The sequence below is a fragment of the Gracilinanus agilis genome, chromosome 3 (assembly GCF_016433145.1).
Source record: "Gracilinanus agilis isolate LMUSP501 chromosome 3, AgileGrace, whole genome shotgun sequence".
Taxonomy (NCBI): Eukaryota; Metazoa; Chordata; class Mammalia; order Didelphimorphia; family Didelphidae; genus Gracilinanus; species Gracilinanus agilis.
Window position 1 is genome coordinate 182789041 of NC_058132.1, and position 26839 is coordinate 182815879.

Here is a 26839-nt window from a genome sequence, read left to right on the forward strand (position 1 = left end):
CTTTGTTTTATTTGTTCTTGTTGTCTTGAGAGATCATTAGCTTCTAATTGCTCGATTCTAGCCTTTAGGGACTGGTTTTCCTTTTCAATCTTGTCATTTCTGGTGTTCAATTTGCCTATCAGTTCATTTGATTTCTGAGCCTCACTTTCCAATTGCAAGATTCTACCTTTTAAACTGTTATTTTCTTGCCAGATCTCTTCCATTTTCCTCAGAATCTCAGTTTTGAACTCTTCCATAGCTTGTGAGGAGTTTTCCTTATTTGAGGAGGGTCCGGATGCTTGTTTGTTCTCCTCCTCTGTTTGCTCGGTTGTCTGGATTTTCTCTGTGTAAAAGCTGTCGAGTGTTAAAGACTTCTTCTTTTTGTTATTATTCTTTCTCTTCTGAACCTCCTGATGCTGAGTAGCCATCATTAGCCCAGCAGCTTCTCAGCTTTATCCTCGGGCTCAGTGTCTGTTCCAAATCTATTGGCTCCTGAGGTCTGAATTCTGGTTTTTTCCAAGGTCAAGCCCCCTGGTGGGCCCTCTTGCTTGATCCTCTGCTGGAGGTTTCTTTACAAGTCTCAGGGCGCTGCTTCCACAGTCGTATACCCGTCTGCACTGGTTCCCCACTTAGGCTTTAGTTCTGCCTCCACCCACGCCTCTGCTCAGCTGGCACTCTCTGCGCCCAGCGTCCTGCTCCCGCGCGCGCTCAGATTTCGCGTGCTTTTTTTGACTTAATGGGGTCCTAAGTCTTGCTGCTCTCAGGAACAGGTCCCGGAGCTGCTGATGACTCGATGGGTGCCCCAAACTTGCCCTATTTCTTTTTAGCTGGGTTCGGAGCTATAGATGAGTGTGGAGGGGCTGGGGGTGGGGCGGTTGCTCAGCCCGCGATTGAATGAGAGCCCTTTGTAGCTTGGAAATGTCTCGATTCCACGTACCTTCCACGCTGTGCCCTGTTGTGGGGTTCCTCCGTTCGTCTGGACTTGTTTTTATGTCCCCTTGAGGAGTTTTGTATGTTTCGGTCAGGAGAGGTTAAGAGCTGCTTCTTACTCTGCCGCCATCTTAACCCGGAAGCCCATTGCATTTGATTTTAAAACAATATCTTTTAAAATGATGTCAGGAATGTTTTTCTTTAGTTTTAAGGATTTACATTTCTAGATCTTTAGTATGGAATTTAAGAACCTATTAGAGATTGTGTCTCTTCTTCTTTCCTCTATCTTATTGTTGAATATTTTGGCACACAGGGGCATTTAAACTACCATTGAGTTAGATTATTTAGAAAATTGAAAAACTTATTACTTGAATTTGACTTTTAACATTTTACGGATGACTTAGAATATTTATTAACTTGTTTTTTAAATAGTGTAATTCCTTAATAGTCCTGATTATGTTTTTAGCAATAAATAATGGATGAAAAAATGACAGTACTGAGATCACAATAGCCAGTTATTTTAGTTGAATTTTCATATTACTTTTGACATTCATATTTCATCAGATAGCTATTATGTAACCTGGGGAGCACGACATGATGCAGGATCAAGATCAGCACCAGGACAGCCATTGCCTCCCCATGGAAAACCACTTGGAAAATTGAATTCTACAGATCTCAGAGATGTTATTAAAAAGGTATGGCACAAATTGTCAATTTGACTTGGAATTTGGTCATTATCAATAACATTTAAAAATAATTATTGAGAACCCAGTCAATGATATGAGGTGTATAGGAATAAAAAGTATAGCTTAAACACAATTCATAGCTTTTCACAGTTTGCACTCTGAAGGAGAGACCAACCAAATTCAAGTGTAGTGAACAAAAGTATATAGTTGTATATGTAAAAAAATTTTTATTGAAGGTGAGTGTTAGATGAGATGTAGGATTACTTTCTGCAATTCTTTTTTCCCTTTTCAATTTAGTTTTAAAGGAGAAAGTGAGCAATGGTAAAACAAATGGCATACTTTTTTTTATCAATAGGGGTCAACTTAAAAAAGAACTAGAATTAGTTCTGGAAGCTGATTAGAATAAAATTAAAAGTTCTGTGGGTGATAGAATAATTTGGCAAGGCTAATTTGCTTCCATACCTATGAATCTGCTTTTTTTTCTCTCCATGTTCTTCATTCTTTGAACCTGTACTCTAAAGCAAGTCTATGTTTTTTGTTTTTTTTTTGTTTGTTTTTTAAGCCCTTACCTTCTAAGGCAGAAGAGTGGTAAGGGCTAGGCAATGGGGGTTAAGTGACTTGCCCAGGGCCACACAGCTGGGCAGTGTCTGAGGTCAAGTCTTATGATTTAGAGGAGCAACATGGCAAAGTGGGAAAAGCACCAACTCTGGGGTCAAAGATTCCATGTTTAAATCCTAAAGCTTATAAATAAGATTTACAGCTTTGGTCAAGTTCATGTCCTCAAGTTTGCATGTTTATAAAATGAAGGGAGCTGGAAAAAGTCCTGAAAGATGTGACAGTGCTATCCATAATTAGGTGATTTATTTTTCTTTGTTATTATCTTGTTTAAGAGATTTAATAGATTATTGGATTTTAGGAGACACAGACAATGTTTTGTATAGGATTTTCAAGCCATTAGATAGTTTTCTGGGATATTTGTGTTATTTTTCTAATAGTGTATGTATATCATTTAAATTTCTAATAACTGATGGAATTTGAGAGGGTTTAGTGCTATCCATCCTTCAAGACTCAACTCTAATGTCATCCTAATTTACCACACTGATCTCTCCTCAATATTTTCAAAGTACTTCATGTTTACCTCTTTCATGTGCTCATATTGTAGTTTATATTGTGGTTATTCCTATAAATATTTTGTCTCCAATTATCCAATATTAAGATTATAAGTAGGGGACAGCGAGGTGGCCGGTGGATTGAGAAGCAAGCATAGAGACAGGAGGTCCTGGGTTCAAATTTAACCTCAGATATTTATCAACTGTGTGACCCCAGGCAAGTCATTTAATTTGCCTTGGAACCAATACACAATATTGACTCTAAGACAGAAGGAAAGAGTTAAAAAATATTGTAAGTGCCTTAGGAAGTGATCTTTTCCTTAGTTCCTCTCATAGTGCATTGTACATAACTGGTAGGGAATGTTTGTTTTTCTGAATTGAGTAACTTATGTTACCTGGCACTATTTTCAGTAGTTGTAGGGATAATGCTCTGTGTCACTATATGTTTGAAAGAAGCATTAGGAATTTTAGCCTAAAGGATATTTCTATAATAAGGGGATAGTATCTGACAGAAAACTAGGCTTGAGAGATGATGAACTGTCACTCTTTCTGCTTGTTGCAAAAAAAATTAGAAATTAGTTTGCACTGGGACATAATTACATTAATATTCTCTTGTGATTCTTCAAAGGGTATTATTCATTATGGACGAGATAACCAGGATTTAGATATTTTGCTTTTCCAAGAAGTTCTGGAGTATATGTCTAGGATAGACAGGGTGCTGAGTTTCCCTGGAGGCTCTCTTCTTTTAGCTGGGCGCAGCGGTGTGGGACGTCGAACTATCACTTCATTAGTCAGCCACATGCATGGAGCTGTGCTGATTTCACCCAAGATTTCCAGAGGGTATGAGCTGAAGCAATTTAAAAATGATCTCAAACATGTGAGTAACTTATTTTTTATCTTATTTTTGATGCTAGTTGAATTTATGTTAGTAATCTCTTAGAATATATGAAAATTCTTTTTGGAGAATATGTAGAAGTCTCTTATAAAGAGAAATTTTAGTTAAATTTTTACATTTCATTTTCTTATGAGTTTTAAATTATGATGTTTAAAAATATTAAATAATACCTCATCTTTCTTTTCCTTTGAAAGTCTTAAGTGCAGAGAAATGATGAGCTATTAGATAGGCATATGAAATAAAAAAAGAGAATAGATATGGAATGACCAAAAAGAATTAAAACTTTAAGTTCTGTTTTAATATCACCAATATAATATGATTTGTTTCCCTCACTTATGAAATTTTACCATAGTCTGGATTTATTAAAGAGTTAGTGCTGCCAATATCTGGTTTTTGACTAAATTAATCAAAGTAAAAAAAACCCCACAAATAGCTAAATCAATCTGCTTATAATTCTTACGTAAATCAGTTAACAGGTAACTTGGTATAGGGGACAGAGAGCTGGCTTCTGAGTTAAGATCTGTGTTCTTGTCCCAACTCTGATATACTGACTGGTTGATCTTAGACTGGTCACTTAACCTCCCCTTGGCCAGGATAACTCCCTAAAATATGTTTGTAGACAACTGAGGATTGTCATTGGTAGGAGTATTCATATTGGGAATTGTCAATCCCTATGAAATCACGATTTAGACTGAAAAAAAAAATCAAATTCTGAAGTATATTTCTGAATATTTGATTTTATCAATGCCTAGTACAATGAATGCCTGGTAGATATGGAGTGCTTAATAAATATTTATTGATTGATTACTAAAAATTTATCTCTTTATGGTCAGGTACTGCACCTTGCAGGCATTGAAGCTCAGCAAGTAGTTTTGCTTCTTGAAGACTACCAGTTTGTCCATCCTACATTCTTGGAGATGATCAATAGTCTTTTATCTTCAGGTAGGTAGGGAATGTTTGCTATTCAAGAATATATAATTCACAAGTGAAAGTACATTATTTAAAGTGTTCTGGATGTTGCTAATCCTTTAAGTATAATTCTTCCTTAAGTCATTGTGACTAAACATGATTAAGACATAAAATTTGAAGAAATATATTTAAGAAAAAAACTAAGTTTAAAAGATATTTCTACATTTTTAGAAATGTCAGGACCAAGAAGAACAAAATCATGCTTGTGAGTTTCAACACCTTGTTTTAATTATTGAATTTTATCTTTTTGTAGACATTTCATTAGATCCATACTTACTTGGTTCAAACCACTGTACTGAGTTCTGTGTGTAGCACACAGAAACAAAGCATTTTTCCTGTTCTTTTTTTAACCATTTATTAATATTTATTTTTAAAATGGTTACATGATTCATGCTCCTACTTTCCCCTTCACCCCTCCGCAAAGTCCCCCCACCCATGGCCAATGCACATTTCCACTGGTTTTAACATGTCCTTGATCAAGACCTATTTCCAAATTGTTGATAGTTGCATTGGTGTGGTAGTTTCGAGTCCACATACCCAATCATGTCCACCCTGACCCATGCGTTCAAGCAGTTGTTTTTCTTTTATGTTTCCTCTCCTGCAGTTCTTCCTCTGAATGTGGGTAACGTCTTTACCATAAATCCCTCAGAATTGTCCTGGGTCATTGCATTGCTGCTGGTACAGAAGTCCATTATATTCGATTTTACCATAGTATATCAGTCTCTATGTACAGTGTTCTCCTGGATCTGCTCCTTTCACTCTGCATCAGTTCCTGGAGGTCTTTCCAGTTAACATGGAATTCCTCCAGTTTATTATTCCTTTTAGCACAATAGTATTCCATCACCAGCATATACCACAATTTGTTCAGCCATTCCCCAATTGAAGGACATACCCTCCTTTTCCAGTTTTTTTGCCACCACAAAAAGCGCAGCTATAAATATTTTCATACAAGTCTGTTTATCTATGATCAATTTTTCCTGTTCTTAAGAAATTTACTTATGTTCTTAAAATTTACTTATGAAATAGAAGTAAATGTTTAATACATGTTAAACTAAATAATGATCATGATGTAGGGAAAAGAGAATGAGGTTTTGAGTTTAGCTTCTGACATAAATAGTCATGTGGCTTTCAGTCAAATCACTTATTTTCTTTGGGCCTCAGTTTCTTCATCTGTAGAAGTTCCTTTCCACCTCTGATGTCCTATGATATTTGAGAGGGTCTTATGCCAGAAGTATATATGTGTGTGTATATATATATATGTAAACATATATATATAAATGTATATTTGTGTGTATATATATATATTTGTATATATATTTGAAATTTGTTCAGGCTTAGTTAGAAAGAAAGGAAAAAAATATCTTTTCTGCAGAATGAGGTTTAGGGAATATAGTGATAAAAGCTTTAAGCCATAGTGTAAGTATATTAAACTCTTTAATATGATAAAAAAGAAATGCTGCATGGAACAGTATGGTATGTAAATGCGAGTCTCTTGATTAGGAAGAACTTGGTTTCTGATCTTTCCTGGTGGTATGACCCTCAGAAAATCACCTAACCTTCCCAGAGAATTCTCTACAACTATAAAGCTTAGAACAGGGAAGAGCCACCAATCTATATTTGTAGTTTCCCATTACCGATCAACTCAGGTCTCTCCAAGAATTTTCAAGATTTAATTTGTATTTACCAAAATTGAAGCCCAGCTATATAGAATCCAGACCTCTGAAACCAAGGCTTCTAGAATAGCTCTGAATATGAAACTAATCATTCTTTTTCCTCATCAAAAAGAACTTTTTGACCTATAGAAGCAGCCTCTGAATGTCCAACAGACATATACCCAGAGTACTATTATTGTACATATAGTCTGTAAAGTATATAAGGGTTGAGATATTTAGAAAAGGCAAGAAGGAAAAGAGTGACAATGAGAGAGTTATTTGAAGTGAAGACTGATATCACTAACAGAGGTGTTGTTCTGACTGAGAGAGAAGAGCTCATCAACACAAAGATGGAGAGTAGAACCACTAGAGAAGTAAACCCATCATTGCTGTGAGTAATAGGTCTCTTTAAAGTATGTGTATTTGTGCATATGGCCTACCTGTGTTATACCTTTCCAGTCTGTCCAAATAGTACATTTCAGCAATTTTGGGAAGCATTCACTTTAATTATGACAACATATTTTTCAAACATATTTGCAGTAATGAGACTGACTTATCAAAGGTCAAATTATGCTCATTGTATGCTACTTAAGAAGTTAGGGAATTACTGTGGATGTATTAGAAAAAAATTTTTTAAATAGCAATAGGTGGTATTTATGCCAAGCCTTAAAGTTTACAAAGGTATACAGAGATAAAGAAATATTCTTGTGCTGTAATAAATGATGAAAGGAATTGTTTCAGAGAAACCTGGGAAGACTTCTATGAACTGATACATGATTACAGTATGAAAAACATGCTTCCCACTTCCTGGTAGAGAAGCGATAGATTCAGTACATTTTTACACACATGCGCACACACACACACACACACATGCACACATGCGCGCACACACACACACAGTGGCCAAGGAGGGAATTTATTTTGCTTAACTATACAAGTTTATAATAGGGGTCTATGATTTCTTTCTTTGATGGGGGAATTTTTTTAAACCCTTACCTTTCATCTTAGAATCAGTGCTATGTATTGGTTCCAAGACTAAAGACTAGGCAAAGGGGGTTAAGTGACCTGCCCAGGGTAAAGCAGCTAGGAAGTGTCTGAGGCCAGATTTGAACCTAGGATCTCATGTTTCTAGACCTGACTCTCAATCCACTGACCTACCCAGCTGTCTCCTTTGATGGGGGAAGTTTTGGGAGGGAGAGAAAGCAGGTTTTTGTTGACTGAAAAAAATTCATTTAAAAATATTAATATAATCCCAGGTAGAGTTCCTTTTCATTCAGGCCAAATCTATATTTATCAACATATCCTAAATTGATTAAAGATTCCATAAATTTGTTCGTACTCATTTTTAGTGATCAAAACAAAAACCTAAAAGCATATTGTTTGTAGCATCATATGAATGCTAAATGAATAAATGCTAGCAGTAAATACTAGAGGAGCTCAGAGGAGGGAGACACCATAGTGAGTTAGAGGATAGAATTAAAGCTTCATAGGACATTTAGAACTTTATATCAGGTTTGAGAGATGATAGGATTTGATTGGTGGAGGGATTTTCTGGGTAATGGAACAGTGTTATTGATGGTATAGTAGCAAATGTTTCATGTAAGAAAAAAATGAGACGTAAGGTTTAAAAAATAGTTTGGTATCTCGTATGCCATTTTCTTTTACCTCATAGAAGATAGGGAACCACTGAAGAGTTTTGAGTTTTTTTAAAAACTTGATCAAAATCTATGTTTTAGGTAGACTAATCTTGCATTAAAACTCTATTAAAATCCTCCTAATTAAATCTTACTTTGATTCTTGTAGCAGGTAAATGATATTTTTTTCTCAAAGATTATGTAGTTAGAGTGCTTTTATAGCTTAATTTTGGAAACTGATATAATTCAATCATTAGAAATGATAATATGGGTAGGATGAGCTAACATAATAAAAACGAACATTCTACCCAAATTAATTTACCTATTTAGCGCCATACCTATCAAACTACCAAAAAACTTCTTTACTGAATTAGAAAAAACTATAACAAATTTCATTTGGAATAACAAAAGATCAAGAATATCAAGGGGAATAATGAAAAAAAATGCGAAGGAAGGGGGCCTAGCAGTACCAGATATTAAACTATACTATAAAGCAGCAGTCATCAAAACAATATGGTACTGGCTAAGAGATAGAGAGGAGGATCAGTGGAATAGACTTGGGGTAAATGACATCAGCAAGACAGTGTATGATAAACCCAAGGAGCCCAACTTTTGGGACATGAATCCACTATTAGACAAAAACTGCTAGGAAATTTGGAAAACAATATGGGAGAGATTAGGTTTAGATCAACATCTCACACCCTACACCAAGATAAATTCAGAATGGGTGAATGACTTGAATATAAAGAGGGAAACTATAAATAAGTTAAGTGAACACAGAACAGTATACTTGTCAGATCTCTAGGAAAGGAAAGATTTTAAAACCAAGCAAGAGTTAGAGGAAATTACAAAATGTAAATTAAATGGTTTTGAGTATATTAAACTAAAAAGCTTTTGTACAAACAAAAACAATGTAGTCAAAATCAGAAGGGAAACAACAAATTGGGAAAAAATCTTTATAACAAAAAACTCTGACAGGGGTTTAATTACCCAAATATACAAGGAGTTAAATCAATTGTATAAAAAAATCGAGCCATTCCTCAATTGATAAATGGGCAAGAGACATGAATAGGCAATTTTTAGGTAAAGAAACCAGAAGTATCAATAAGCACATGAGAAGGTGTTCTAAATCTCAAATAATCAGAGAAATGAAAATCAAAACAACTCTGAGGTATCACCTCACACCTAGCAGATTGGCTAAAATGAAAGAAGGGGAGAGTAATGAATGTTGGAGGGGATGTGGCAAAACTGGGACATTAATGCATTGCTGGTGGAGTTGTGAATTGATCCAACCATTCTGGCTGGCAATTTGGAATCATGCTCAAAGGGCTATAAAAGAATGCCTGCCCTTTGATCGAGCCATACCATTGTTTGGTTTGTACCCCAAAGAGATCATAAATAAACAGACTTGTACGAAAATATTTATAGCTTCACTTTTTGTGGTGGCAAAAAACTGGAAAACGAGGGTATGTCCTTCAATTGGGGAATGGCTGAACAAATTGTGGTATCTGCTGGTGATGGAATACTATTGTGCTAAAAGGAATAATAAACTAGATGAATTCCAGGTGAACTGGAATGACCTCCAGAAACTGATGCAGAGCGAAAGGAGCAGAGCCAGAAGAACATTGTACACAGAGACTGATATACTATGCTAAAATCAAATGTAATGGACCTCTGTACCAGGAGCAATGCAATGACATAGGACAGCTCTGAGGGATTTATGGTAAAGACGCTACCCACATTTAGAGGAAGGACTACAGGAGAGGAAACATAAAAGAAATACAACTGCTTGAACACATGGGTTGGGGTGGACGTGATTGAGGATGTGGACTCGAAACTACCACACCAATGCAATGATCAACAATTTGGAAATAGGTCTTGATCAAGGACACATGTTAAAACCAGTGGAAATGTGCATTGGCCATGGGTGGGGGGACTTTGCGGGGGGTGAAGGGGAAAGTAAGAGCATGAATCATGTAACCATGTTAAAAACGAATATTAATAATGTTAAAAAAAGAAATGATATTTAAAAAGCAGCACTTAGTTACTTTGCCACTATACCCTAAGGACCATTGGATATTTTCATCGGATGATGCTGAAACCTTCCATATATGATTTTTTCCCCCATTAGAATGTGAGCTCCTTAAGAACAAATACTATCTTTTATATTTATATGGACAGCATTTAACACAGTGCATTGTACCTAGTAAGTGCTTAACAAATGATTTTTTATTTATTCATTTTACCAAGCTAGAAAGCCTTGAAGGATGGATCTTGTTTATTATCAAATCTGTTGCCTGAATACACCAGCAAATTTAGAGGCTCATTGTGAAAACGTCTGCAGACTATGAATTTTGCATTCATGGTAGCCTATGAAAATAGTCTGCCAAAGAATAGATAAGTTGTGGTCAGCACTGGTTTAGAGATGCTCACATTGAGAAAATTATCTAACTTTTAAGACTTGAAAAATATAGAAGTAGTTTCAGGATATATAAGAGAGATGAGAGACTGGTGGCAGAAAAACCTTTTAGGAGGCTACTACTATATCCAGATGCGAAATGATAAAAATCTATACTATGGTAATAATGGTAATGGGAAGAAAGGAATGACACTAATAATTCCCAGAATTCAATAATGAAGAAACATATCGATTAAGTAATGCACTTACGCTTAATTAAAATGCATGTGCTATTTTTTTTTAGGTGAAGTTCCTGGACTATACTCTCTTGAAGAGTTGGAACCCTTATTGTCTCCTTTAAAAGATCAGGCTTCACAGGATGGCTTTACTGGACCAGTCTTTAATTATTTTACCTACAGTAAGCAAAATAGATTAATAGTTCATTGAATAGTAAAGAAATATGAAGTATGAAAAAAATAAAAAATAAACACATTTTAATTAAACATTATTTTGTTCATTAGGTTTCCCAAGTGTCATAAAGCTTATGCAGATTTATTATATATTTTGCTTCTCTTTTAGACATTTTACAAATTATATATATTGAAAATGTTGGGGAAAATGCTAAAGTGTATTTAAATAAGAAGAAAATGAATATAGTGTCCATTGAACCTTGAACTTCCCATCCACTTTCATGTAATAAGTAAATTATTTAAGTCATTTGAAAATTATTTGAATTCTTAGGTTGCTATGGATTTTCTGAAAGCTTTGATTATTGTTTCATAGTTTATAAAAGGTTTATAGATATTAATTTTAGTCTATCTAAAATGCTTAGATACCTGTTTACACTAAATTTTTTCTATCACTTAAAGTTTTTACTTTTAAATTCTTCAGAGATTCAGCAGAACCTGCATATAGTCTTGATAATGGATTCTGCCAGCTTAAACTTTACAATAAACTGTGAGAGTAATCCAGCCCTACATAAAAAATGCCAGGTGATGTGGATGGAGAGTTGGTCAGACAACAGTATGAAAAAAGTAAGTTTTCCATTTAATAAAAGTGTGAAAGGTAGATGAGTATATTCTTTTTACAAAAGTACATTCTTTAGGGAGGGCCACAATTTTGACAATGTTGATATAGTTCTTGTTATAATAATTTAACTACAACATAGCTTCATTCGTATAGATAATAACTTCTTGTCTTTTTTTTTGAATGCCAAGAAGAATGTCTATAAAAAGAGTCTTGCATCTTAAGTACTTATCACAGTACATGACATCAAGTAATTATTTTTTTCTATCTGTGATGGCCACAGATAACAATAAAAATGTCATAAAAATAAAATAGAAAAATTAGAAGAAACAAAATCAGAATAATCATAAAACCTTATATTCTTTTCAAAATCAATCAGCCAATAGATAATAAGTGTTTACTTTGTGCCAGAAACTATAGTAAATACTGGGGATACATATACAATGAGTGGCATAATCTAAACTCACAAGGAGTGACAATTCTAAGATGACAAGGTAATGTATGAAGATATGCAGAATGCATAGAAAGAGAATAAATTGGAATAAATACAACATAGCTAAATAACAAGAAAGTTTCAGAATAATAGAACTAGCTGTTGAGGGGATCAGGAAAAGCTTCAAGGTATGCTTGGGGGAATAAAGTGGTATAGTATGTTGAAAGAATAGAGGGCTTCTTGGAGGCAGATGTGAGTAAAGAGTGCATTCCAGTGATGGGCGACAGCCAGTGCAAGGCCATTGACATAAGAGAAGGGGTGTTTATGTGAGGAATGAAGAGAAGGACCTAGTTTGGGTTGTGGAGGGAGGGCCAATAGAGCTGGTTGTGAAGGGCTTTCAGAGATAAAAGAAGGAGTTTATATTTTATTCTAGGAATGCACTTGAATTAACTTAGTAGTAGGAGACACGCTTCATCTTATCCTTGCTTAAGAACAATTATCTTGGCAGTAGTGTGTTGGTAAGAAGACTAATTAGAACCATTGAAAAATCTAGGCAAAAGTCAGTAAGGGCCTGAAGTAAAAGTGAGTAGAGAAAAGAGACTTGATGAAAATGAAGTTAGGAAGGTAGAAACAGTAAGATTTGGCAACTGATGAGAGTATGTGGGGAAGAAGATGGTCAGGAAGCTGGGAGGATGGAAATTTTAATTGCTGAATCTGATGGTCTTTTCTCAGATCTCATTCTTTATCCACCTAATTACTCTATTTGACAATGTTAACCTCTTTCAGTCAGGAAAATGAAATTCCCTATTTGATAAACTAATAGGGAAGTGTGTAAGAAAAATAGGTTTGGGAGAAAGATAAGGAAGTTCTATTTTGGATGGGTTGAGTTTGAGGTATCTCTGAAGGATATTAGTGATTGGAGATGGAAACTGATGGGAGAGGCTGGGGTTGGATAGAGAAAATGTCCCAAAAATCTTCCTGAAATTTAAAAACCTCCCCAGGATTTTTGAAACATCTCCTCTCTCTATTTGTGCATTATTGGCAAATAAAGGATGACTAAGCCCATAACAGGTGAGGAAATTTTTAATCAGAAAGAGAATAGGTAGATGACAAAAAAGATGTTAGATAAGAATTTAGGGAATACCCATAGTTAAGGGGGATAATATGAGTGATGAATTTGTACAGGTACTGAGAATGCCAAACAGGCCAGCCAGACTGGTCTTCCTGCTCTTTCTCACACATTTCCAGTATAATAGAGAGAGGTTGAAGTTTAGAGGGAATGATGGAGTTTATAATTTGCTAGAGGAGATGAGAAGGGATGCTATCAGTATCAAGAGAGGATATAAAAGGTTTGACCTTGGCAGGAAAAGGACCATCTCCTTTTCAGAAACTGAGGAAAAGGAAGAGACAGTGGAGTATAATGTCAAAAGGTTCTGAGATAAAGAAAATAGGAGAAGAGGGAGCTCAAGTCTAATGGCCTCAATCCCTCAGTAAAATAAAAGGCATGGTCCTCAGCTGAGTCAGAGGAATGAGAGAGAGGTGTGAGAAGCTTGAAGATAGAAAAGGAGATTTAGAAAATCTCTTAAGAGTGTGCTATGCCAACTGGGTCCTGTTTCAAAAGTATGATAATGTTTGAATAGTAGGAAGGAGTTGTAATTATTTCTAGTTAACAATTTTCCTTAGAGAAACTTTTTATCACATGAGATAAATCCTTAAGAATGTTTTCCACAGAATTTAAAGAAATCAGATATGGTATATAATTCCAAAATGCTGCACTGAAACTTTAGTATTAAACTATTTATTTTTGCTTGGAGGGTGTAAAGATTTATATGTAAAGATTTACAGCCAGTTTGTAGAAATAGCCAGGATTATTAAGAAAAGCTTACTTCATTGTTTATTTGACTCAAGGACTAGCACAACTGTGTTTTCAAAACACATTCAATTATTATGAAATGGCATGAATTAAGACAAATTTCTTTGGTTATTGTTATTTTAGGTGAAATAAGGTAAAAATATCTGACAAATAATTTGAAGTTATATACCTTGCCAAATTATTGCTCCCCAGAGCAAATTACTATTATTTTTATGTAAAATCAACAAGTTTTTTGGTATATAACATACAAATTCCTTTTAAAAATCTGTCTCTTAAATTTTCTTTAAAAACTTTGTACTTTTAATGGACCTAAAATATTGATATCATTGTTTAAAAATAAAAATACACTGGGGTCAGCATGGTAGCTCAGGGGAAAGAGCCAAGCCTAGAGATGGGAGGGCCTACATTCAAATCTGACCTTAAATCCTGCCTAGCTCTGTGACCCTGGGTAAATTGCTTTACCCCAGTTGCCTAGATATTACTATTGTTCTGCCTCAGAACCAATTCTTAGTTTTGATTATAAGACTGAAGGTTAGGGTTTAAAAATATATTTTGTACATTAATATGTAATAATCTCTTCTTAAACTTATCCCCCAAATCATCTAATTATTTTAGCTAGAAATTTAAAAATAAATGACTGCATTGAAGTACTTTTATCTTGTAATTTTCATAACTGAAAGTAAAGAAATTCTTCTATATTCTTCCTTTTGTATTATCTCTGCATATGACAAAGATATTTTATTGACTGAATGCTATATGAACACTAATATTTTCATGATTTTTATGACTTGCTTGTAACAATTTTCTAATTAGGCTTAGTTCACTTCCTAATTCCTTGGTTTTTTATTTTTATAGATCAATCATTTTCATACTGTATATTAAAGTGTACTGTGATGGATAGGAGGCAGTAAGCCCAAAGTTCAAGTTCCTCCTTTGACACATACTAGTTGTAAGATTCTGGACAAGTCATTTCATCTTTCAGATTTCTAGGCAACTCTATAAATTTGAGGCTCCATATTGCATTGGAGGAGGAAGTTTCTTCACCTGGGAGCTCTAATGAAATCAAGATCTGTTCCCTATCCCTATTATTGAAATTGGTCCCTAGTTGCCATTTCTTTACATAGTGGTTGTCATATATCAAAATCTTAAGGAAATTTTTCTTTTTTAAAATTGATGGGATCAGGTGTTATGGTGAACACCTAGAAGTCCTCTTCTGCCAGGCTGATGCTGATGGATCAGTTGAGTTCTGGAGTTCTGAGCTGCAACACAGAGCTAAAAGGCATTGGAATGGCTGTCTTTATTAACTTCAGCACCACTTTTGTGAGCCCTTTAAGGTGGGGCACACTCTCCCAGATCAGAGATGGAGCTGGTCAAAACTTCTGTGTTAGTGTTGTCTCAACCACTATATTCCACCTTTTAACCTAGGTATAATAGGGATTACAGCCTTCAAGAAAAAAAAAGAAAGAAAAGAAGAGAAAAAATGTGTTCAGTTAGTTCCTGTTAATCTGTTATTGTGGAAGAAAACTAATTAATGATATTTTTATATTTTTAAAGGTCTTGGTTCCATTTTATTTTTTGCCTTAATATAATTCATACTGATTTTTAATTTTCAAAAACTATCTTTTCAAATTTAGATACCTGAAATGTTATTCAGTGAAATGGCCAATGAAGAAAAGTCTGGTGAAAAAAAAAGAAGAGAAGAAAAGAAAAAACCCACTGGTAATAGTTCAGAGAAAGTTATCATAACTCTGACTTGAGATTAGAATCAGTGAAAAAAAAGAAAACAAATGAAGTATTCCAAAACTCAATTGTATATCTTAAATCTGTACAATCAGATCTGCTTTTTCTACGACATTTTAAAAAGACATTTAAAAACTAAATAATTTAATTGTACAAGGGGCAAGAAGCAAAGAACACCTAAGACCAAATTAGTGTAGTATTTAATGGTCTCTACAGTATTTTTTCATTCTTGGTGTATTCTTGAGAAGAGTTTGGCTCATACTCAGGTGTCTTCTATAGAATAACTAAGCCACCTTTTACAGAACAGTTGTTGACCACTCTGTTCTCAAATGGAAGGCTGGGAGAGTTTCTAGGTATAATCTTTAAAGATTGCAAAGTCAATGATTACTGTCTTTTATCAAAGAGAATGACTACTTTTTCTTGTATCTTTTTTGAATTCTCAGTTTTTTTCAACGTTGAATACTTAGCCAAATCCATTTAGTAGTAGCTCCCATGTTGTATGCACTGTGCCTGTATCTTCACCATGGCGATTGAGACAGAAATTAAACAGTGCCTAACTGCAGGGAGGTTATATTCTGTTGGGGGAGCTATCATATACATAAACATTTACAAAATAAATGTAAAGTAATTTTGGAGGCTAAGTTCTAGCAGCTGGAGAAGCCATGAAAGACTTCATGGAGCATTGTGGTGCTTGAGTTGAGCTTTGAAGGAAAGTATGTGCTTTCAGAGGTAGGGCTGTATTCATGAAGGAAGAATAGCAAGGAGGCCAATTTACTGTACTGAAGAGTGTAGTGATGGGATTAATACTTTACTTGTCTGGAAATGTAAGATAGGGACAGGTTTTAATTCTCAAAGTATTAGGCAGTCACAGGAATTCATTGATCGGGGAGTGACATGGTCAGGGTTGTATTTTAGCACTGTCCTTTTGGCAGTTGTAGAGGATAGGTTGGAGAGGGGATAAATGAAGCAAGGTGAGAAATCAGAAGACTTGAAATATAAGCCAGGTTAGAGGTGATGATGGTTTTAAATAAGGTAAGTACTCAGTTTGCAAGAAATGAATGAATATGAGAGATGTAGAGAAGAATTGAAAACATTTGGCAATTGTGGAGTGAGGGAGTGTGTGTTTCCTTTGGGTACTCCACATCAGAAAAGGTATCATTTCTTCCTTTCATTTATACCAGAGAGTCATTTATACCAGAGAATAAATGAAACTAAACAAGGAAAATAGAACTGAGACCACTTATAAGCTAATTTGAAATTTGGAGATGAGAAAATAAGAGCCAAATATATCTTAAATATGTTAACAATATGAGCATCTTGTCTTCAGGTAAATAATTATCAAATAATTTATTTAATATTTAATGAACCACATGGGTATTTTAACAGTGGTTTGCACTATTGAAAAATCTAGGCATGTCTTCAAAGAAAAGACAAAAACATCTATATAGAGTGTTGAGAATTTTGAATTAATTATTTTAAATTAATGTTGTTACTAGAAAGAACATGGGAGTTTTAATAAGGAAATTTAGGTTCAAGTAAACTTTGTTACTACTGGTGGGATCTTGATTAAATTACTTTCCTAGGGTTGTTTTTTTTTTTTGTCTATAAAATCTGGAGTTTCAAACTATGTGAATTTTTTCTCCCTTTTCTAGCTTCAGATCATATAATCTAAAGATCCTGTGTTAGGAACTGAGAAAGTTTTAAGTGTTTTTTTTTTTTTTTTTTTGGTTCACATGGTACTCAACTCAGGTTGGGGATTTTTGTGAAGAAAGCACTTTGTAAACTATAGTGTTATATTAATGTGAGCCAATGTTTATTAATATAGTGTAGATTGAGATAGAGTTGCATGACTGCATTCCTGATTGTATGTGTTCATTGATAGAAGTTACATAGTGAATATATGAAAGACATTTTGTAACAAGCTTTTGGGAAAAAGAATTATGTATGGATCCATTTAGGTGTAATTTCCTTCTTGGTTTTAGCCTAAGAGTAGAAAATTTCTTTATAATTGCCAATGTGCAAATCTTGACAAACATGTTTAGATGGTATGGTAAGCCAAATTGCAAAATGCAACAGTTGTATGTTGATGTGAATGCTGACTGAAAAATTTACTTCTTCCTTTTTTTTGGTTAGGGGATCCTGATTTTCTAAAATCTTTTTTGGCTATTCATGAATCTTGTAAAGCTTATGGAGCTACACCAAGCCGATATATGACTTTTTTACGTGTATACTCAGCAATTAATAGTAGCAAGAGAACTGAGTTATTAAAAAGACAAAGCCATTTGCAGGTAAAAAATTGGTAACATATTATTACACTTATTTTGGATATGAGAACTTGGAATATTTGTATTTTTATATAAAAAAGAATCAAGTAAACTACTTTGACAGTTTTTCTTTAATGTATTTCTTTAGCATTTTTACAGGATACATAATATTGCATGGAATAAATCATTCTTGGGTAACTGTTACATAAAATTACCTTTTCATGTGTATATGTACTACTAGTTAATACTTAATCTTTTTCCCGTTTCTCACTGAAAGAACATTTACTTTGTTTGGCCACTGTGTGGTGATCTTGGACTTTAGAGATGGATATTTCTGAAGACACAAATGCCTAATTCTTAACTGATTTTTATCTAGTTATTAACAAACAATGTTATAGGTTATCAATAAACTTTTTTATTTACAAACATTTGCAAATAATTTGGTAGTTTATCTGCAATCATTTCAAAGTCTTCTGGGTTATCTTTTCAAGAGAATAAATTTAAATGCTTTTAAGATACTTTATTTAGATTGTTCTTATTTCTCAAATTGTTTAAACTTATAAACAGAACTGGTTTCTAGTACCCTTTGTCTGGCAACTAGTATTTATATAGTAATATATTTGTTTCTAAATAAGTTTAAACCCTGTGGATCTTTTCAGCTGTGTCACTGACGAAATCACATGTAGTAAAAATATAGAAATAATCAGTTTTCCTTTAGCGCTTGGGGTTGTGATCTCTCATTTCAACTAAAGGTTTTCTGCAGGAAAATGAGGTAACCTAGCTGGTGCCAAAAATGACTGGCCCTTTTATTTTGCATATTGAAAGAAAAATCACGTGGTATAACTAGAGACACTAAAGGGAACCTGGAGGATAAAGTAAGGACAGACAATGCAAGGGGAGGATGCTGGGGCAATGGCTGCAACCATTAAACTGTAGCAGCTCAGTAGTGCTGTTCACTTCCATAATGGAAATTACCCCACCCAGAGGGATAGGTAGATGTCCAGAAATGTCACCCGTGAATCTTAAGAACAGCAGACTTAATGCTGTGGCAAGAGGGAATATTAGATAATGGTCATGATCATGTGAAAGTCTACTTTTGGAACTTGGAGCACTGTTACCACAAACTCTTAATGGGACTTCTGGGTCTATCTTTACTACATACTTCTGGGTAACTCTGTTTTTAGGGAAGTTCAGGGATCAGGGAAAATTCTGTTATTTTATAGGGAGATTAAGTGCCCTGTTCTGGGGTATCTGAATGTCCTTCTTTTGCTCTTTCTCCCCACTTCTATTTCTCTTTTCTCTCCTTTCAAGGTTTTAAACAGGGAGATATCCCCATAGGAAATGATTTCTAGCTTGGAATAGAATATTAAAAAAGGAAGGATAAAAAGTTAAAAGACTGTTGTGAATAGGGCATAGACAGGTTTAATGGATATAGAAAGTCTAGTTTCCCCAGGCCAGAGGTTTTTCCTGACTAAGACCATTTTTCTGTTTTTTTTTTTCCATTATCTTCTCCCATCTATCTATCTTAGATTCAGTCAAGGTTGATTATAGATTAGCATAGATACTGCTCCTATTCTTCAGGAAGCTCTAACCTATTAATTCTATTTTTGAAAAGTGATTTTTACTTCATATCTGATGCTTCTAAAGACTATCTTTTTTGGAATTTTTATTCATATACTTTTGCTTATGTTAATTATCACAGTTTTATTAATGATTAGAAATTAAGTATATCATTTTCTTCAGAACAGTTGCTAAAACTATATACAGACAGCTTTTAAAACAGAATTTCTTATAGAGTTTTATTTGTGTTTGGCAAAATTCTTTATTTCTTGATGTCCCCAACTAATATTTAGTTTTATTTTTATAGGCTGGTGTGTCTAAACTTAATGAAGCCAAAGCTCTTGTGGATGAACTGAATAGGAAAGCTGGAGAACAAAGCATATTACTTAAAACAAAGCAAGATGAGGCAGATGCTGCCCTCCAAGAGATCACAGTGTCAATGCAGGTAATACATAGCAAGGATACAAAAGATCAAAGAAAAAACATTAAGTAGGTGATTTTAACGAATCATTCATTATAAAAATAGTGTTTGGATCAAATCTTTGGACCTAAAAAAAAATTTCTGTGGCTTTCTACTGGAGAATTCCTTCTAAGCTGACATTGAGTCATTAATGACTTTTCTTTGGATACTCTCATATAACCAGCTCTGAATCTAGCTAAATATCTTGTCCATATCTTTCCATATTTTCTGCAAGAATATCATGGGATGGACCTTTATTAGATGCTGTGATAAAATTGTTATCTATATTCAAAACATTCTTCTAACCTAGAAGTTTAGAAACTATCTCAAAAAAAGGGAAATAAGGCCAGTCTGGTATGGTCTATGCTTGATGAAAGAATGAATAAATAAATATATATATACACACATGAAAGAAAAAAAGAAAAGAAAACAGAAAATATTTATTAGCTATTCTTATGTGCTTATTAGTCATTCTAATTTTTTGATTACTACTTTTTCTATCTTGCAGCCTATCTACTCCAATAAGTTTTATCCGACTAGCATTTATTAAGTGTTAATTGTGTGCTAGACACTGTTTTAGGTGTTCTAGGTATACAAACACAGAAAAATAGTAGTGATCAAGTAGCTTATGTGAAGGGAGATAAATATATATTATATGTGTATATATGTGCACATATATTAATATAAACATGTATGTGTATACATTAATCCTTAAGTCAGTAATCAAATAAGTCAATAAAAATTAACTGCCTACTATGTGCCAGACACTTTACTAGTGAAAAGAACAAAACTGTATATGGGGGAAAGAAAATAATATAAAATTGGAAAAGTTGCAAAGATAGATTGATTGGTTCACCAGGTTGTGAAGGTCTTTAAAATCTGAACATGGGAGCTTATATTGTACTTAAAACCACTACATAGCTATTGGATTTTATTGTGAAGAGGAATGAGATGGCCAAACTTTAGAAAAGTTGCTTTTAGTATTTCTTCATAATATTCAGTTATTACAGAATTATTTCTTACTTGTCCTCTTTCTTTTGAATGAAATATGCCCCTCTAGATACATCATTCTTTCTTGTTAATCCTTTGTCAAATCTTATTCAGTGATGTAAGATATTCAATGAAATTAATATAATATAAAGTATAATATAGTTTCATAAAAGATAAAAATTGTTATGGAAATCCCTAGGAGGAAGAAATTAATTTTAGTTTGGGGTTATTAGGGTTTTCTTTATGGAGGAAGGGACATTTGAACTAAGCCAGGATAGGTGGGTAGAAGTTCATTTGGCAAAAGCAAGCAAATTCTAGGTGGAGAAAATATCATGTTTAGAAGTCAGAAATTAGTATACACTAATTAATTAGTGTTCACCGATTAGTACGAATGAAACATAAAATTTGTAAGCTTAAACAGTGGGAAATTCTAGAAATGTAGGTTGGAGCCAGATTGTAGAAGGCTTTCAGTGGCACACTACAGACTTTTCCAAAAGTTAAATAAAAAAAACATTTTTATTGATTCTCTGATTTAGTATACAATAAAATGAAAATTAATTCTTTGGGCATACTAGTATTTTATACCCAGGACCTCTTGGATTTCTATTTCTTATTCATTTATAAAGATAGAACATTCAATTATTCAGTAAATCCTTTAATATATAATCTATAAATGCATGTCTTATGAGAAATTTTATTCCTGATATTTTGACATAATATCTTATTGTTCTTTCAATTTTAATGAATATTTTTCTTAAACATAGAATTTTCAGATTTTAAACATAGAATACAAAATATAATGTGTAACTAATCACATTTTTTGGTAATTTTTTTTGCAACTCAAGCTCTAAGAATTTAAGTAAGGTTGGTTTGATTTTGACTGCATTAATTGCTAATCATAAAATATAGCTGTCTTAAGGCAAATTAATCTTGAAGATTTCTTGAACACAGATAATACATATTTAAAAACCTAATGGTTAATTCAGAATGGATTTTCCTGTAGGATGCCAGTGAGCAGAAAACAGAACTGGAAAGACTTAAGCACAAAATAGCAGAAGAAGTCATTAAGATTGAGGAAAGAAAAAGTAAAATTGATGATGAACTAAAAGAAGTTCAGGTAAGATATTTTTCTCAAAAGAGTTCACTGTATTTTCTTAAAAAAATTTTTTTGACCCAACCTTCAATTTCATTGGTTTTGGGAACTTATTGAGGAGACTTCCTCTATCTGGAGCACCAAAAGGTGAAGTTACTTATTCAGTAGAGATCTCACAGCCAGGATATGTCAGAAACAGAATCTAAACACAGGTTTTCTTGATTCCAAGACAAATTTATTATGTTATACAGCTCCTCTTTAGTAAGCATTATGTAGCCATTTGCAATTCAATATAACCAACATCTATTAAATAAATGCTTTAATATATGTATTACATATATTTAAGGTACTATGTAAAAGTCTTGACATTTTATCAAAGTTTCATTATCAAAGATGACTCTCTTCAAGTTGTTTAAATAATTTATGTGAAAGAAATAAGTGTAATAGGGAACTGTCCTAGAGGGATGTGAGATGATACAATCCACCTAAGAACTCCCTAGGAAAGCACAAACCCCTTGGCTTGTAAAAAAAAAAATTTTTTTTATGAAGGGAGTAAGGAAAACTGGTAGGTAAGACCCTAACACTCTTAAAACTAAGCTCCACCCAAACTTCTATGACTCCTACAAAAGAAGAGCCTTCTGTCTCTTCTCTGGGCACTGCCTACAGCTCCCTGATCTATCTAAAAAACCCCAATGCTATATGACTCTAACCTGTTCTCCCCACTAGTGATTTAACAAAAAAGGAAAGGGAAAAGCCTAGGTTTGGTTGCCCTAAGTAACCCAAAGTCCCAGATGAAAATCTCTGGATTACCTTGGCCAAAGAGAATTTCTGGAGATGGTCTCTGGAAGATGATCTCTATACTCAAGGAAATGGGTTCTCTCCAAAGCAGATCCTCAACCTAGGAGTCAGTAATCTCTCCACGAAATTATGACTGCCTAGGGAGAATCTCTCAGAGCAAAACCTTCTTTCTCCTCAGTGGAAATTAAGGCAGAGAGAGTAAAATCTCCTTCCAGGTCAGTTGAAATCTAAGAAGGAATTAGTGACAGTTCAAACCATCAAACTCCCACAATTCCTTTCTTCATCCCAGAATCCTTTCCCAGGGCTTGTATCAAAATTCCTTTCTTTTAACTACTCCATGAAATCACTCTGTCCCTAACTTATTCCTATGTAAGAAGGAATATGACCAAGAATTATAATAGCTAGCATTTATATAATACATTAACATTTGCAAATAGTTCTATGGTTATTTCACTTTATCCTTAGAACAACTTGGAAACTAGGTTCTATTTATTATCCATATTTTATAGATGAAAAGCATGTTGCTTATAGGTGAAGCTGGATTTGAACAGTTCTTATTAATACTTCCAAAATTTAAAAACAAAACCAAATAACATTTTAGTTTGCTTTAAAAAAATCTTACTTGACAAAACATTTTAAAGATGGTCATTCTTTTTAATTGCAGGAAAATTTTAAAGTAAAAATAAATTTGATGTTTTCGGCATCTTCAGATTTGAAAAAAGCTTTGGATTTGTTTAGGAATTTTAATTTTTTTTTTTAAAAAGCACTTATTGAACAGGGTACTTATATGGCCTGAATACTTCATCTTTCTTAAAGTCAATAGAAAAGTATTATGTGTCTATTATGTATGAAGCACTGTGTTATGTTGCTGAGAATACAAGTTCAAAAAATATAACTGTCCCCACCCACAAGAAACTTACATTCTAATAGGGAAAACAAAAAATATATAAAGAAAACTATAGACCAATCTTCCTAATTAACATAGATGCAAAAATCTTAAATCGAATACTAGCAAAAAGACTTTAAGTGATCATGAGGGTTATCCATCACAATCAGGTGGGATTTATACCAGGAATGCAAGGATGGTTCAACATTAGGAAATCATCCACATAATTGACCATATAAATAAGCTTACAAACAAAAATCACATGACTATCTCAATAGATGCTGAAAAAGCCTTTGACAAAATACAGCACCCATTCCTATTGAAAACACTAGAAAGTATAAGGAATAGAAGGACTTTTCCTAAAAATAATAAACAGTATATATCTAAAACCATCAACAAGCATCATCTGAAATGGGGATAAATTAGAAGCCTTCCCAATAAGATCAGGAGTGAAACAAGGATGCCCATTATCACCTCTGTTATTTAACATTGTACTAGAAACACTAGCAGTTGCAATTAGAGAAGAAAAAGAAATTGAAGGTATTAAAATAGGCAATGAAGAGACCAAGCTATCATTCTTTGCAGATGGGATGGTGGTCTACCTAATAAATCCTAGAGAATCAACTAAAAAGCTAGTAAAAATAATCAACAACTTTAGCAAAGTTGCAGGATACAAAATAAATGCATATAAATCATCAGCATTTCTATATAGATCCAACACATCACAGCAGCAAGAGTTAGAAAGAGAAACACCATTTAAAGTCACCCTAGACAGTATAAAATACTTAGGAATCTATCTACCAAAACAAACACAGGAATTATATGAACACAACTACAAAACACTTTCCAAATAATTAAAACTAGATCTAAAGAGTTGGAAAAACATTGATTGCTCATGGGAAGGACAAGCTAACATAATAAAAATGACCATTCCACCCAAATTAATTTACTTATTTAGTGCTATATCTATCAAACTACCAAGAAACTTTTTTATTGGATTAGAAAAAAACTATAACAAAGTTCATTTGGAAGAACAAAAGATCAAGGGGAATAATGAAAAAAAAAATGTGAAGGAAGGTGGCCTAGCAGTACCAGATATTAAACTGTACTGTAAAGCAGTGGTTATCAAAACAATATGGTACTGGCTAAGAGATAGAGAGGAGGATCATTGGAATAGACTTGGGGTAGTGATGTCAGCAAGACAGTCTATGATAAACCCAAAGAGCCCAACTTTTGGGACAAAAATCCACTATTTGACAAAAATTGCTGGGAAAATTGGAAAACAATGGGGGAGAGATTAGATTTAGATCAACATCTCACACCCTACACCAAGATAAATTCAGAATAGGTGAATGACTTGAATATAAAGAAGGAAACTATAAGTTAATTAGGTGAACACAGAATAGTACACTTGTCAGATCTCTGGGAAAGATTTTAAAAACAGGCAAGAATTAGAAAAAAATTACAAAATGTAAAATAAATAATTTTAATTACATTAGATTAAAAAGTTTTTGTACAAACAAAAGCAGTGCAACCAAAATTAAAAGGAAGCAACAAATTGGAAAAAAATCGTTGTAACAAAAATCTCTGACAAAGGTCTAATTATCTAAATATATAAGGAGCTAAATCAGTTGTAAAAAAAAATCAAGCCATTCCCTAATTGATAAATGGGCAAGGGACAGGAATAGGCAATTTTCAGATAAAGAAATCAAAACTATCAATAAGCACATGAGAAAGTGTCCTAAATCTCTAATAATTAGAGAAATGCAAATCAAAACAACTCTGAGGTATTACCTCATACCTAGCAGATTGGCTAAAATGACAGCAGGGGAGAGTAATGAATGTTGGAGGTATAAATATTAAAAACTATAAAGGCTGATATTATGAGGAAAATTAATATTTTAATTACCATGGCCATGTTGGAAAAAATATATAAGACCACGCCTGATTATTTCAAGAAATGCCGCCTGTCTGTATCTCCCCCCATCTTCCCTAAGTAGCCAAAGCGGTCATCTCAAGGCCAACCTCCAAATTTAAGCTACACTATACTTTGGGGATGTCACTACGTTCAAAACAAGAAACCCATTGGATCAAAGAAAATGTAGTTTCAAAGACCCCCGCATGTCCACAGGAAGTTTGTAAAATACTTTTAAATGGGACCCCCAGAATTCCAAATAACACGGAGGGGATGTGGCAAAATTGGGACATTAATGCACTGCTGGTGGAGTTGTGAATTGATCCAACCATTCTGGAGGGCAATTTGGAACTATGCCCAAAGAGCTCTAAAAGATCTCCTGTCTTTGATCTAGCCATACCATTGCTGTGTTTATACCCCTAAAAAGATCATAGTGAAAAAGACATGTACAAAAATACTTACAGCCACACTCTTTGTGGTAGCAAAAAACTGGAAAACAAGGAGATGCCCATCAATTGGGGAATGGCTAAACAAATTGTGGTATCTGTTGTGATGGAATACTATTGTGCTCAAAGGAATAATAAACTGGAGAAATTCCATGTGAAATGGAATGACCTCCAGGAATTGACGCCGAGTGAAAGGAGCAGAGCCAGAAGAACATTGTACACAGAGACTGATACACTGTGGTAAAATCGAATGTAATGGACTTCTGTACTAGCAGCAATGCAATGACCCATGACAATTCTGAGGGATTTATGGTAAAGAGTGCTACCCACATTCAGAGGAAGAACTGCAGGAGTGGAAACACAGAAGAAAAACAACTGCTTGAACACATGGGTTGATGAGGACATGATTGGGGAAGTAAACTCTAAACGACCACCCTAGTGCATTCATCAATAATATGGAAATAGGTCTTTATGGATGGCACATGAAGAAACCAGTGGAAGTCCTCGTTGGCTACAGGGTGGTGGTGGTGGTGTAGGGTGGGAGAGAATAAGAACATGAATCATGTAACCATGGAAAAAATTTTTCTTAAAAAAAAAAAGATAAGTTGAGGCCAAGTTGTGAAAGTACTATAAAGCTAAATTTAAGAGTTTTTTTTAGTATTCTAAAGATAATAGAAAACCCATTGGAGCTGATTGAGTAGGGAAATGACATTGTCAGAGATACACTTAAAGAAAATTACTTTGACATCAATATGTAGTGAGAAGAGGCTTGAGGCAGAGAGAGAACCCCTGAGTAGGCAGTTTCAATAATCTGGGCAAGAGCTAATTAGGATCCATAGTTATGGGAATGGAGAGAAGGGGTAACACTCAAGAAATCTGATGGAGAGAGAAATCGCAAGATTTGGAAGTTTATTGGATATATGAAGTGAAAGGAGAGTGAGGAGTTGAGAAAAATGACAGTTAATTGTAAATTTGGGAGTCAGAATTGGAAAAAAGATCTTAAATTACTTTGTATGAGATTAAATCAATTCACTATTTGAATCTAGATTACCTCAAGAAATTTATGATTCACAGTTACTTTTCCCAGTGATGGGCAAACTACG

At 33.9% G+C, this 26839-nt stretch overlaps 1 protein-coding gene across 2 annotated transcripts in view; it reads left to right on the plus strand.

Moving 5' to 3' along the window:
• Positions 1-26839, plus strand: part of DYNC2H1 (dynein cytoplasmic 2 heavy chain 1) — a 390998-nt gene that overhangs the window by 154673 nt on the left and 209486 nt on the right. For both annotated transcript variants that reach the window (XM_044668721.1, XM_044668720.1), the window contains exons 48-56: positions 1474-1604; positions 3333-3581; positions 4433-4541; positions 10557-10670; positions 11144-11286; positions 15219-15303; positions 17458-17612; positions 19456-19593; positions 21602-21715. In XM_044668721.1, the coding sequence (XP_044524656.1) occupies positions 1474-1604; positions 3333-3581; positions 4433-4541; positions 10557-10670; positions 11144-11286; positions 15219-15303; positions 17458-17612; positions 19456-19593; positions 21602-21715 (1238 nt within the window). The remainder of the gene's footprint in view (positions 1-1473; positions 1605-3332; positions 3582-4432; positions 4542-10556; positions 10671-11143; positions 11287-15218; positions 15304-17457; positions 17613-19455; positions 19594-21601; positions 21716-26839) is intronic.